General features: G+C 50.6%; 1 protein-coding gene across 1 annotated transcript in view; it reads left to right on the plus strand.

The window, feature by feature from the left end:
• Positions 1-15,099, plus strand: part of EDA (ectodysplasin A) — a 121,434-nt gene that overhangs the window by 71,630 nt on the left and 34,705 nt on the right. The window contains 1 exon segment of the mRNA XM_036740093.1: positions 3,375-3,480. Coding sequence (XP_036595988.1) covers positions 3,375-3,480 — 106 coding nt within the window.

Genomic DNA, 15,099 nt, shown 5'->3' on the forward strand with positions numbered 1-15,099 from the left:
AGATGAGCCTGGCTCTGGGACAGAAAGGGACCTCACAGCTGTTTCTTCCAACCCCCTCACTGACATGGGAAACTGAGGACCAGGTCACAACGGGAGTAAATGTGCCTGATGGGATTTGACTCCAGGTCCTCTGATTTTGGGTCACACTTTGTGTAGCTCCAGGTGAATTTCTAATCTTCTTGTGCCTCTTGGGGAAAAATGGGGATAAGAATTGTGGTGGGCCCCACCTCACTGGCTGGTGGGAGGGGGTTGTATGCATATGTGTGCTGGGGAGAGGGTGTGTAAATGAGTGGATGTGTGTGTATGCACATGTATAGGTGTGTAGTGTGTGTGTGTACCTGTGTATGTATGTGGATAGGTGTGTGTTGTGTGTGTACAGGCATATAGGTGTGTTGTATGTGCACGTGGATGGGGGTGTGTTGTGTATACATGTGTATGGGTGTGTTGTGTGTGCGTGTAGATGGGTGTGTGCACACATGTGCACGCGTGTATGGTTTATGTTGTGTGTACATGTGGGTGGGTGGGTGTTGTGTGTGTTCATGTGTGTGTGTGTGTGTTGTGAGTGTGGATGTGCGTGCCTGGGGTTGAAAAAGAAGCCCTGATGGGGATTCCTTCCCCCCACCCCAGCCCAACAAGCCTGACTGGGGGTGCCCTTTGCCTTGCCAGGTTGAAGCCTCCTCCCTGCCTTCCAGCCTGGGGCATTTCTTTGCTTTGACCGCCATCTGTCTGTCACATCCTGGGTCTGCTGCCTTTCTGCAACATAGCTAGGTGATAGGCTGGCCTTAGCAGCTGTAGACAGGAGCAGGCCTGGGCCATGATCCCTCAGGCTTTGAGCTAGCTGCTTACCTGCCTCACTGGGGCCTTGGCCTCCTCCTTCTCTCAGGAATGCAGCCTCAGTTTCTTCACCTGTAATCTGGCCACCAGCCTCCCAGGTACTTGGAGCTATGCAAAGGGCTATGGGAGTGGGTGGTGCTGAAGCAGCCCTTGCCCAGTGGCCAGCAGTGTTCACTGCCAGGGAAGCTGGGGACTGTCAGCTGGCCTCTCATTTCCAGGCCGTGTTCGCCGTTGGAGATGAGGGTGTAGTGAGTGAACAAAGTGTAAAGAATTTGATTGTTTTCCTTGGCTCCAGCCAACATTCCTGCTGTATGGGAGAGCCCCAGGCTGGGAATTAGTCCTCCTGCTTGGTTCCCACCCTCTAACCTGCCCCTGGAGGCCCAGCTGGACACAGGGTGGGCGGGCAGGCAGCTGGGCCTTGTCCTTCTCACTGGCCCATCAGCACTGATGGCTTTCCCTTCTGCTGGCCTGCCCACCCACCCTCTAATGGGAGAGGCAGTTTCGAGTCCTGGGAAGAGGGGGCCACTTCCTCTGTGACGTCAAGCTGGCCTTTTTCTCCTTCCCCCTGGTTTTGTAGGGAATACACAAGGCCCATCCAGAGTACCTTCCCAAATGGCAGTCCAGGCCTTGGAGATAGAGGATCCTAGCTGGGAGTAGCCTGAGGAGCCAGTATCATCCCTTCTCCTGCTGGGAGCCCTTCCTAGAGCTATCTCTGGCTCACCATCAGGCCCAAGGAAATCACTTGTTGCAGGTGTATGTACACTGCCCCACCTCCCCCGGACATGCATGAGTGCGAGTGTGCACGCGAGTACACGCGCACGCACACACACACACACACCCTCTCACACCCACACCCACACCCACACACACTCACACTCCCATTCCCACCCAGGAGCCCTTGATGGGAGAACTCTGTATCACCCTTTCCTGCAGCCAGAGACCTCAAGAGGAATAAGAAAGCACGTTGTGCTTAGAGTGAGGCCTGTGCCCTCAGGGAAGTAGCCTCCTTAGCCTGAGGGCCGCCCTCCTCCCTCTCTCCCCACCCCTAACGCCCTTCTTAATCCTCCAGCCTGTCTTACTTTGGGACACCTCAGGCTGGGGCCCACTCTGGCCTCTCTGCTCTTATAGAAGCTTAGACACGGAGTATGGAGACCCAGGTCCCCATGAGCTAGCCCCTTCTCCTCTCAAAGGGCCAGACCTCCTGTTTATAATCCTAGAGTTGGAATGTCCAGCACACAATGGTTACTTAAGAAATGCTCATTGCCTGCTTCTGTGTGACATTGGGTCTATCTGCTTAGCTACTCTGAGCCTCAGTTTCTGCCCCTGGAACATGTGGCTAATAATTCTTGTCTTCCCTTGGCCCAGAGTGACTGTGGAGAATGTGTTTTCCATAACAGTTTGGCTCCAGTGTGCCAGGTTGGGCCAAACTGGGCTCTTGGCCTCCATTTATGACTGTCCTGGCGCCTCAGCTGGGTCTTATCTACCTCATGGGAATGCATTGGCCATCCTGGGCAGTTCTAGTATCCGAGCCAAAGAGCTCCCTTTGGTCCATAAGCTGAGGGCCAGAAGCAAGTCTGGGGAGCATGGCGGTTGTTTCCCAGCTTTCTTGCATCCTCCCCTTGCTTGGGCCACTAACCCAAGAGCCAGAAAGCAGCCAGGAGGACTAAGGCCACTTGTTGTTCTGAAGCAACCCGAGAATGCAAGTGGCCCATCTCAGCCAACCATGGCATTTGCATGCAGAGCACAGAGGTGCCTGAGAGTCACACATGTTTTTGGCCTGGCCCTCAGGGAACTGGAAAGCTTGTTGTTAGCCTGAGTCACAAGGCAGAGAGTATGTGCTCGGTGCCCAAAGGAAGGTGTAGACAGGAGACACCTGTAAACAGGAGGCCAGAGCGGGGCTAGGGTGACACTCAGGCTGTGAAGAAGTGCTGAGGCAGAGGGAGATGGGAAGGTCATGGTGGAGGGAGCCCACCTAGAGCGGAGGCTTTGTTCTGTCACAAATCCTGCTTAGGTTGAACAGGGCCTGTGGATGTCAGGAGGAGTTTTGACTTCAAATGCAGTTCATCCAAAATTGATAAAATGCCTCCTGGATGCCGGGCTTTGTGGCAGGCTCTGGAGGAGTGCCTGCCCTGCCCTGAGGGAGCTTACTGTTCACCTAGGAGCCACCAGAGGTGTTTGAGTAAGGAAATTGGGCCAGCCTGAGCAAGGAGCAGATGTTTTCCTGGGGGTGAAGAGCAGGGGAGGGAGATGTTCCACTAAGCCGGAGCCCCACCGCAGACATAGTCTGGGGCAGGGGGTGATGAGGGAGACGTGAGGAGGGCTTCCCTTAGGTGACAGCCTGTGGCAGTGATGAAAAGGGGACAGCAGGTGGCTTGCCAAGTAACTAAGGCCAGGGCTGGATCCCAGATGCCTCCATGGTTTCTAGCCTTGAACACTGAGGAAAGGGGAGCAGGGATGAGGGAGCCGTGCTACTCGCTCCACCACTGTGTCTACACCAGCGCCATTTCGAGCTCACTCTTGTGTCCTCTGTCCCTTTGCAGTTGGCCCTGCTGAATTTCTTCTTTCCTGAAGGGAAGCTCCCCAAAGAAGAAGAAAGCAGACGCGCCCAGCGTAGCAAGAGGAGCAAAAGCAGTGAAGGAGCCGATGGTAAGGCACCCCCCCACTCCCAGCGTGCCCTGGTGGGAGGGTTAATGTCCACTTGGAGTGTCCTCAGGCCTCCTGTGCCAAGGCCAGGCTTGTCCCTGGTGACTGGCTGTCATGGGGGCCACAGCCATACTGGGGGCCCTCACGTTACCCAAGGCCACTTGGGACACAGGAGACCGAGCTTATGTGACTATATGGTCTATATGTGAATCAGATCATTAATCGTGTCATCGATCCAAGACTGCTCCTCGGCAGCTCAGACATAATGAGGTGCCAGTCCCTTGATGGCAATGAGGGGGAGGAAACTTAGCCCTTAGCTCTGTCTACCTCAGTCATTATCTGTCAGGAGACAGGCAGCTCCACCAACTGGTACAGCCATTAGCAAAAGGGCTGCTGCAAAGGCAGCGTCTGAGGGTGCCATCAGCCATTCATGTGCCCCTAGGACCGTAGGAGGCAAGGTGGCTGTCTCAAGTGAAAACAGCTGCCATTTGAAATAAGGGAGCCAATGAATCAGAGGTGAAGGAAAGCATTTGTGAAGACTGCAGAGGAGAGGCCAGGGATCTGTGGGCAGGCACTTAGGACAAGGGCCTCTGTGCACCTTCGAATGATGGGCAGGTGACATTTGTAAAGCAGCATCGAGGGGGAGGATTGGCTGGAGAAGAACAGATGGTGGCAGTGTTCAGCCCTCCAATGGTGCGTGCACTAAGGTGGGGAGTCTCAAGATTTGGGCTCTAGTCTCATAGCTCACCTTTCTCTCAGTTTCCTTATCTGTAAAAAGGGTGCCCTTAGAAGTTCCTTTGAAGGATGCTATTCTGGGAGTTGTTTTCCAGCTCTCCCCCTCGTCTGATGAGGGTCCTAATTAACAATAATCATGATGATAAGAATAGCAGCTGGCCTTTCTCTAGCACCATAAGGTTGGCCAAGTGTAGCTCAGGAGGCAGGGTGTACGGTGGGGGCGACCAGAGCTTAGAGAATCCACCCGGCATGAATTGATCAGACCCAAGCAGGGGAAGGTGAAGCCATATCGCTGCTGAGTTCTTTGAGATGGCGGCACAAACACTTGGCTCTCCAGTCCAGAGCCGTGCATGTTAATTGCCTGTGTCTAAGAATAATCCCTTTGCTATTAGCAGATAAGAACACAAAACAGATTCCAGGAAAAGCCACCCCCACCGAGCCACTCTTCACAGGGCCAGAGCGCAGCCAGCTGCAGAAGGCAAGGAGCCCTCGACTGGCCCTTTAATTGAACCTAGCTTCCACCCTTGGCCACTTCACTTCTTCGGGGGCGTCTGCCTGTCTCCTGGAAGCAGCTGGCACACTTCTAAAAGGGTCTTGAACATGTTCACCTTAGGAGAAACATCTGTTTACATCAGTTTTGAATCTCTGATCATTAAAATATCATTATTAACCCACTCATTAAAGTAAAATACAAAAAAAACCTCATTTCGAGAGAGGGTTTGGATTGCTTAAACTCCGAAGCTCAGAGATGGTTGAGGGAGCTCAGCATCAACAGGTGTTTGCTAAGTACCTTCTGTGTGCCAGGCCCTTGTGCCAGGCGCTGGGAATGTGAGTATAGAACCAAAACTGCCCCTGCCCTCAAGCAGCCTCTATTGGATCGGAGGAAAGGGCACATACATGTCTATGCAGATACAAAGCGATGTGGTTGGGAGGGCCCTGGTAAATGGGAGGGGGGTTCTTCAGCTAGCCTTTGAAGGAAGCTAGGGGTTCAAAGAAGGTATGTAGTCCAGTAATGCTGTGTAGCTCGTACGAAAAGACAGAGATGGGAAATGGAACAGTGTGGATGAAGAACATTAAGAGGCTCAGTTTCACCAAAAGGGGAGTCATGTATCATAAGGCTGGGCCTGAAGGCCTTTAAATGCATAACAAAAGAATTGGAGTTTGATCCTGAAGCTTCTTGAACAAGGGAGCACCATGGTCAGAAAATCACTGTAGCAGCTACGTGGGGGGGTACTGCAAGCCATGAGAGGCGATGGGGACATCTGAGCTGGAGAGATGGCTGCGTAAGCAAGAGATGTTGTGAAGAGAGAAAAGGCAAGATTTAGCCACCGATTCGAGCCATGGGGTAAGTGAGAGGGGATGACAGTGAGATTGCAGGCCTGGGTGATGGGAAGCTGAGAAGATGGAAGGCTTGGGAGGTAAGAGGATGAGTTCTCTTTTCATTGTGTTGGACTCCAGATGGCTATAGAACAGCCAGTTGGAAGTGGTTAATAGTCAGGGTTTTGCCATGGGCCTGGAGGTCAGGAGACAGGTTAGGGCTGGAAAGAGGAATCTGGAAATCATCTACATCGAGGTGATCATCAATCCATGGGTGTTTTAGGAAAGCTTCCCTGAGTGCACTCAGCCACCCTCATCATTCCTTTGTTCAGAGACTTGGGATCATGGGCTCTCTGCTTGTCCACTTCGCTCTTATCCCTTGCTAGCCCACGAAGTCCTTAAGACCCAGGGCTGGGTCTTATCCCTCAGGAGCCCCCGAACACTTGGCAGAGCTGGTGACCTCACATTTGCTAAATGCAGAAATGACTCAGTCCCTGCGCGGGTGACCCAAGAGGATTCATCCTGCTCCAGACAGGTGGCATCTGGGGGCCTTGAGATAACAATGGGTCTAAGAAGACTTGCCCTGCCCTCCTTACCCAGGGTGTGAGGAAGACAGCACGTTGTAAACCAGAAAGCCTCCATAAATGTCAACTCAGATTGGTTTAATGGTGAGCTCAGGGAGGTCGTGGTCTCTGCCTTATTGCATTTGAGTCCTCAGTCCTGAGCGCAGGAACTTGCGTGTAGACAGCAAGAATTCTGAGGAGCCATCTCTTCCTGGGGAAGATGCAGAAGCTGGTCAGTGGGAGGGAGTCCAAAGAACTGAGTTCTGATCGTACGCCTGCCACCTCTTAGCCATATACGTCACTCACTCTGGGAGTCTCAGTTTCTCCCTTAGGATGAAATGATTAGACTACATAGTTTCTACAGTACCTCTTAACCCTGCCATTCTACCTATCTCTTCTCTTGATCCCTCGCCCCCTTATCATAGCTACCATTACACCCAGCCAAGCCTCAGTATTGGATCACACCCACCATTCATTACCTCCACTCCTATACACCGGCTACTAAATGAAGAAAATCATACAACCATCGTGCCTGGGTCCACTGTAGACTTCTGTTACACAACCTCACCTGGGTCCTCACTGCTGCGAGGCAATCCTTGCTCATCAACTCACTCCCTCACTCTCCACAGAGGCTCTTCCAAACCTCTTCATCCCTCCTCGAACCTCCCATGACTCCTCCTTCTTCCTTTCATCTGAGAACCTTGCTTCTTCATTCCTCTTCTAACCCAAATCTGGCCACCTAGCCCCACTCACATCTCCCCCTCCTCCCCTCTTCCTCATCTCTTGTGTCTCACATGAAGAGGTGGCCTTACTCCTTACCAAGCAATCCCATTCCATCCTATCTCCTCCAGCAGATTCTCCACCCCACTCATCTTCAATCTCTTCCTGTCTCCTGGTTCCTCCCTGGCTGCCAACGAACATGTCCATGTCCCCCCATCCTGCAAAAACCCTCACTTGACCCTTCCATCCCCACTTACTGTTGCCCTATATCTCTTCTGCCCTTTGTAGCTAAATTCCTTGGAAAGGCCATGTACAATAGGTGCCTCAACTTCCTCTCTTTTCACCCTCTTAACCCCTTACAATCCATTTGTGAACCTCATCATTCCACTGAAACTACTCTCTTCAAAGAGATCTTTGAGGTGCCAAATCCAGTGGGCCGCTTCTCAGTCCTCATTCCCTTTGGTTTCTCTGTAGCCTTTAACACTGGGGATCACTCTCTCCCCCTTGATCCTCTCTTCTCTCTACGTTTATGGGATACCCCTCTCTGTTCTGGCTCTCCTCTTCCCTTTCTGATTGCCCCTTCTCTGTCTCCTTTGCTGGCTCCTCCACATCATGCCCTCTAACCACAGGTGTCCCTCAGGGCTCTGTCCCAGGCCCTCTTCCCTTCTCCCTCTGGACTATTTCACTTGGCCATCTCCTCAGCTCTCATGGATTTTATTACCATCTCTGTGCTGAGGATTCTCCCATCCACCTATCCTGCCTCAGACTCTCTGCTGACCTCCAAGCTTACATCTCCAACTGCCTTTAAGACATCTCAAATTGGATGGCCAATTTAACTCAATATGTCCAAAATGGGACTCATTATCTTTCCCCCAAACCCTCTCCCTCCTCCTACCTTCCCTGTTACTATAAAGGGCAACACCATCCTCCCAGGCCTTTAGGCTCCCAACCTAGGAGTTGCCCTGGATTCCTTACTCTCTCTCTCACTCCCCCATACTCAATATGGTGCCAAGGCCTGTCAATTCCACCCTTCCGACATCCAACAACAGGCATACAAAGCCCTTCATAATCTAGCCCTGCCTCCCATCTTTCCAGTCTTCTTACATCTTATTGTTCAATCCAGTACGCTGGCCTCCTGGATGTCCCACAAACAGGACGCTCCATCTGTTGACTTTGGGCATTTTCTCAGTCAACCCCTCGTGCCTGGAAGGCTCTCCCTCCTCCCCTCTGACTGCTGACCTCCCTGGCTTCCTTTAAGTCCCTACAAAAATTCCACCTTCTACAGGAAGCCTTCCCCAGTCCCTCTTAATTCCAGTGCCTTCCCACTGGTAATTATTTCCTATTCTATATAGAGCTTGCTTTGCAGATAGTTATTTGCATGTTGTCTCTTCCATTAGATTGCAAGCTCCTTGCTGAGGGCAGGAACTATCTTTTTTCTCTTTTTGAATCCACAGGACTTAGCACAGTGCCTGGCATATGTGCTTAATATACAGGTGCTTAATAACTGATTGATTCCATGCTGCCTCCCACCCAAAAGAAGTTCCCTTTTCCACTCCCTCTTTTCTATCCTTTCTGCTCAGATGAAGAAGAGCACAGATAGTGATGTGGGTTCAGGTTCTGTGACAATTTCAGCATTGTGGACATCTCTCCTCCCAATGCAGCTTTGTGGCGGTCAGTCATTTTTCAGTTGTCTCCAACTCTGTGGGAATCACGACAAAATGAGGCAAGGCCTTATCTTACTTGTCTCCTGAGGAACCTGTATGTGGGCCAAGAAGCAACAATTAGAACCAAACAACAAACAACTGATTGGTTTAAGATTAGAAAGGAATATGACAAGGTTGTATATTGTCACCTTATTTATTTAACTTATGTCCAGAGTACAATACGCCAAATGTCAGGCTAGACAAATCAAAAGCCAGAATTAAGGTTTCTGGGAGAAGTATCAACAGTCTCAGATCTGCAGATGCTACAACTCTGAAACAGAAAATGAAGAGGAAGGAAGAAGCCTCTGGATGAGGCTGAAACAGGAGAGTGTAAAAGCTGGCTTGAAGCTGAACATTAAAAAAAGAAGATCATGGCAACTGGCCCCATCACTTCCTGGCAAAGAGAGAGAGAGAGAAGAAATGGAACCAGGGCAGATTTGGTATTCTTGGGCTCAAAGATCACGGCAGATGGTGACTGCAGCCACGAATTAAGAGACGCTTGCTCCTTGGAAGGAAAGCTCTGGCCAATCTGGACAGCGGACTAAAAGGCGGAGACCTCACCTTGCTCACAAAGGTCCATATGTTCAAAGCTACGGCTTTCCCAGTAGCAACGTACGGCTGCGAGAGCTGGACTTTAAGGAAAGCTGAGCCACAGAATCGACGCTTTGGAACTGTGGCGCTGGAGAGGACTTTGGAGAGTGCCTCGGACAGCGAGGAGATCGAGTCAGTCAATACTTAGAGAAATCAATTCAGACTATTCGCTAGAAGGCCAAATACCGAAGCTGAAGGGAGTGTCACAGAAGCAATGAGCTTGGACAGACTTTGGGAGACAGGGGAGGGTAGAAGGGCCTGCTGTGCTGGGGTCCGTGGGGTCACCAAGAGTCGAATGTCACGGGCATGTCCATAGCATGAAGAGACATCAGAAGAGGACTCAAGTTCAGGAAGGTGGTGGGGAGTCCAAAGTACCTGGATCAAAACCCAAAACTACCAGAAAGGCTCACCCAACCTCTTCAGCCCTGTTTCCCTGTTGACCTTGGGAGTTAGGCCTTCTGTACTGTGGAAGCAGGAGGCTGACAGTCACAGTAGCCAGAACATGAAGCCAAAGGTTAGAAATGTGATGGGGTGCTTCATTTGCAGATGCATCTTTCCAGGATGCCTGAGGCCCTGTAAAAAATGATTAATTGAGTTAGAGGAAAAGAAGCTAATCCTTTTCATTAAGCCCTCTTTGGGCTGGTTGCCACCATAACTACAGGAACTTGGTCTATGCTATCGATAAGGCCAAAAGTCGAATTGCGTGGAACCATTTGCCAATGTACATTTTGAAACAGCTGGATGACTTTCTTGCATGAGGTTCTAGATCCCAATAGCTGTACCACATGGATGCTTTTCTGTGCAGGAATCCTTTGGGGAATTAGGTGACTGGAGCAGAGGTGCATCTCAGCCCAAAGAGTTTTTAATGGCTATTTCACCTCTTACTGAAAACTTTCCCTGGTCCATGTCACCAATTTCTCAAAACAATCCCTAGCCTTCCCTCTCCTTCAGTCTATCTGGTGTCATTGTGTGCACATGCCACTTTCTCTATGTTGATTGATCTACAGTGATCAGACTTTGTCTTCTAGGATCTTAGATCTTAAGGGACCTCAGAGTCCAAGCCACACCTATACCAGCCCTGGCAAGTGGTCATCTACTTTCCGTTGGAAGGCCTTCACCCCCCTCCCCAGCAGCCTGGCCTAATTTAGGAGAGGGCCACGATCCACCTCTCTTAGGCATGTGCCTCTGAGGTCAAGTCTAATATTTCAAGTACTTGAAGGCAGTGATCATGTCCTCCCCTTCAGCCTTACTTAGCTCCAAACTAAGCTACACAGTTCCTTCCACAGACCATCAGGTGGCATGATTTCAAGGCCATTCCCCCATAGTGATTGGTCTTGTCTGGGTGCTCTCCAGCTTCTAGCTGATCAATGTACTCTCAAAGCTGTGGGTCTAATTAGGCAGAGGTCACTGGAGCTATCACCTTGCTGCCTAAGGACATTCTGCCTCTCTTAGTGTGGCCAGAGACCTTGCTGGCATTTTGGCCTGCTGAGGCACACTGCTGCCACCCAGGGCTTTCTTCACATAAACTGCTGTCTAGTCACAGAGAGATCAAGTATGGTGCTTTTCTCTCTCTCTCTCTCTCTCTCTCTCTCTCTCTCTCTCTCTCTTTCTTCCTCTTCCTCTTCCTCCCTCCCTCCCTCCCTCCCTCTCCCTGTCCTAGGGTGAGCCCCATACAAGGAAGAACCAAAGAGCATGAATTTACTTTTATCCATACTAAATGTCATCATCTTAGCTTCAGCCTCCCATTCTGGTTTCTTGAGATCTCTTTGAATCTGAGTCTGTTGTCCCTCATATTAGCTAGCCTTTCCAGCCATATGTCATTTGCAGATTTGATAAGCATGCTACTTCATTTTCATTTGAGTCACTGACAAAAGAAATCTGGAACCAAACAAGGCCAAGGGCAAAGCCTTTGGTATTCTACTGGGAACTTTGCTCCATGTTGGCATCAATCTGTTAGTCACATCCTGTTGAATGAAGTCCTTCAGCCAGCTCCATCACCACCCAAGTCTCGTTATCCAGCCCACAGCTCTCCATTGTATCCACAAGGATGTAAGGAGAAGCCTCATCAAATGCCTTCTGAAATCCGGGCGTTCTGGGTCTTTGTCCTGCCTCTGATCTACCTGACTAATAACCCCCCAAGAAGGGGAGGGGGAAGAAGTAAGGGAAAACATGGCAAGGACTTGCAATGCCATCTTATTTGTAATGTGCCTCTGCTGGCTCTACCTCCCGCTTCCTCTTTGGGTGATCTTAGGCAGTTCACTTACTTCTCTAGGCCTGTTTCCTCATAGAGATTGGCGTAGATTCGCCCCAAGGACCCTTCCAGCTCTGAGTCTCTGATGCTGTGACATGCATGTTTATGATGCCCCCTAGCCTTGGGCCAGGAATCACTAGAACTCAGAGTCATCTTCTTCCTCTCCCATTCTTGGGGGCTTTCAGAGATCGCTGACTTAGGGGCAGCACGGTAGAGCAGAGAACACCGGATCTGGAGTCCAAAGGCTGAGGCTCATTGTCCTGTTAATCCCTGTATGACCTTGGTCAGGCCACTGCAGGTCTCAGAGACTTACTGTTTCCAGACAAGACTGCGCAGTAGGGAGCGGCCATGTATTCAGCCCAACTCTTTCCTCTGTTTCTCCAACGATGATCTAAGAAGAGTGCCGGGTCTAAAGTGAATGAGAAAATGAAGAAACTACCATGAGTAGTAAACATAAAGACACACAAATGTGCAAAGCTTAAGAACTCTGGTCAGTGATTCCAAAGGACTGAAAATGTCCCGACAGGTGACAGATCAGACTGGTGGTGACTCGAGCACTTGGCATCGTGCCGGCCTGTGTATTTCATCGCAGGGTTGTTTGGGCTTTTTGTTTTTCTCGAATGGGGAAAGGAGAGAAATTAGATGCTTGTTTGTTGAAAAAAAATAATTGAAAAATAGTGAGAGTACTAATTTCCTGGTCTGCTTCTCTCAAAAGGCAGTTGTTAGGATCAAGTGAGTGGATATCTATGAAAGGGTTTTGGAAACCGTCCATCATAACGACTCGCATGTGCATGCTGCTGTGCTGAGAGGGCTCAGTGGTCGAGTGCCCTGCCAGCGGGCATGAGCAGGCTGCTCTGGGCAGCGTTCGGGAAGCTGGCGTTTCCTCTTCGGCACTGCTACTAACGTCTGCTGCCGAGAAGTAGCTAAGTGGGTCTTTGTGGTCACGTGATCCAGCTGGCACACATTGCTCATGCTGGAGATGGAGAGAGTAATCTCCTTTTTCTGTTTGCTATGTAAACAATGCCCCAATGAATCAATGAAAAGCTTTGAATAAGTTTGTACTGTATGTGAAGCGTTGTGCTAAATCCTAGAAGTAACCCCTGCCCCCCAGGAGCCCACATTTTGGTAGAAGTGACAGTACATATAGGGGAGTGGGAGCCAAGAAGGGAGTTTGGGACTGGGAAGGATGAGAAAGTCCAGGGACAGTTGCTCTTCCAAGGTGATGAGTGGTGCTTTGGGACTTGTAGCAACAACAAGGTCAGAGGGCCTGGTTGAGCCCAGTGACTTAGCGCTTCCCAGGCGTGACCCAAGAGCAGCTGAAGGGAGTGGTCAAAAGAACCTCTCACTCATAGAGTTGTTCTGAATAAAAAGAGGTTTGTAAATATGATTCTTTACCTTGCTCACCAATGCTTATTCTTGTCTCCTGACTCTATTTCGAAAAAGTAACCCTTGGGTCCTTTTGGTTCCACTGGGGCCAGCCATGCTCCCTCCATCATCAGTGTTTTTGGAAGCTAGTCTCCGTTCTGAAGTCTCTGCCACAGCCCAGGGCTGTTCTGGCTTTAGGTGTGGACCAAGGCCAATGTTTTGTCCTCATTTAACCACAGGAGAAAGGGCCCATAGGAGGAGGGAGGACAGACTCCGAGCTCTACACCAGCATCCCCTCCAAGCCATGGCAACAGGGTACAGTGGGAAGTGTGCAATGCTTGAAGTCAGAAGAGCCCCGAGTTCTAATTCTGCCTCTCATACCTACTAGCTATGTGTTCCTGGGGTGTCTTGGCCTCTCTCAGCTGCTGTTCCTCCTCTGTATTCCCCCTGGGAACTGCCTCCAGCTGTCCTCCCCAATGGCCTGCCACCAGAGTTGTGCACAATAGCAGCTCATGTCTTCCCAGACAGCTGTGGCTACAGCAGTGACTCAGGCTCCCTTTGGAGCTCAGCAGATGTTTCCTAAGCTCCTGCTGAGTCAGGGGTGCTCATGACAACTAAAAGGCAAAAAAAGGCAAGTGCCCAAAACCCAGTGAAATGTCCAAACTGAATCTTCATGACCACTAGGTCTTCACCCATTTTCCACTTTACTCCACCGTTGACCAAAGCTGATCATCTCCAACTTTGGCTTAAAAGCAACCACCGCTGCAAGCCTGTTCAAAGCTCCCCTACGGTGGAAGCCTTCCTCCCCTCTTCACCTCTCTGCGATTGTCTGCGGATGTTGGATGTTCTAGGTCTCCTCTTACTGGACTGCAGCCTCTCCCAGCACCTAGGACAGCTCCCCAGGCACTTAGACTGACTTTCCTCCTTCAATCAGCCCCTCTGGCCAGTGGCAGTGATGGTAGAGTATGGCAGGGATCAGCTGATGGCGAGGGGAGTGCGCAGAGAGGGGAAGGGGAATACGATGTGCCAACCACTGGGCTATCCTCACAACAACCCTACAAGGAACATGCTCTCATTATTCCCATTGTACAGATGAGGAAACTGAGGCAAATAGAGGTTAAGTGACTTGCCCAGGGTCACACAGCTAGTAAGTAGCTGAGGCCGGATTTCAACTCAGGTCTTCCTGACTGCAGGCCCACCTAGCACTTCATCCACTGTGCCACACGAGCTGTACATAAGGGGTATTCTTGGTTTCATCTTGCTAGCCCATGTAGTATAATGGTGCCAGACCTAGATTCAAAAGGTGCTTGGTAAACTGGCCTGTGCTGGATAGGAAGAAAGTTAGGGTACTCCAGGACAATGAAGCCAAACAAGCTGGTTTACATGGAGTGACTAGTAAACTGAGCTGGCAGTGGCACCCTCCAACTGGAAGCCCAACAGTAGAGTGGCTTCCAGCCAGCCTGCTGTGTAAACACCAACTTGAAAACCCTTGGTGTTCAAAGGGGGCCAACTCTTGCCTGGATCCCAGATATGGTCCCTTTGCCAACATTGGTTGTTTTGCTTTGTGCTGGTGTTTAAGGAGCCTTACAAAGGCTTGGAAATGAATGTTTGAGTGGGGTGGGGCAGGGCTAGACTTGGAAGTCTTCATCCTGTTTCCTGCCCACTGCGTCTTCCACACACCATTCGTGCTCCTGTCTTAGCCATCTCCTGGTTTCAGTTACCTACGGTCGCTGCCCATCCAACTACCCTGAACCCTCACCTTCTCCTCCCTGGCATTGCACCCCTGGCTCCATTGGGCCTGATTCTAAACCACCATCACTTCTGTTTCCTTTTTCCAGCCCAAATCTGGATCTCTTTGTGGCCGCCCACCACATTGCTTGTAGCACTCTCTACTTGGAAGCAATCCCTGTGCTCCCCCTCACTCCCGGCTGCTCCTTCAGTGACTTTAGCTCAGGATTTTTCTCCTTCTTCTGGTGTCATCGTCCTGGGGACAGCAGTATTCATATGGACTCATCTTATCATGTGACCATGTGGCTCTTTGACTTCCTTTCCCAGCTTACTCCCATCAGCCACAGATCAATAGGGTCGTAGCTAATACCTCACTATCTCTTGAAATCGTACCGTTGCTCAGAACCAAAACTTTGAAATGCCCCCTTGCCAGCAGTAACCTCCTACTCCTGCAGCCACTCCTAGACTAGCAGAACAACCACATCCTTGGGGTGCCTCCCTCAATTCTTTCCCTTCACCATCTGACTCCAGCCTTATGCTCTATTACTCCATGGTCCAGACCAACTGGTCTTTATGCTGTTCCCCACATCTCCATACATTTGCAATGGCTATCTACAGCCTCTCCCCATGCCTAGGATGTGCTCCTGCC

Source organism: Trichosurus vulpecula, chromosome X, assembly GCF_011100635.1.
Source record: "Trichosurus vulpecula isolate mTriVul1 chromosome X, mTriVul1.pri, whole genome shotgun sequence".
In the NCBI taxonomy this organism is placed as follows: domain Eukaryota; kingdom Metazoa; phylum Chordata; class Mammalia; order Diprotodontia; family Phalangeridae; genus Trichosurus; species Trichosurus vulpecula.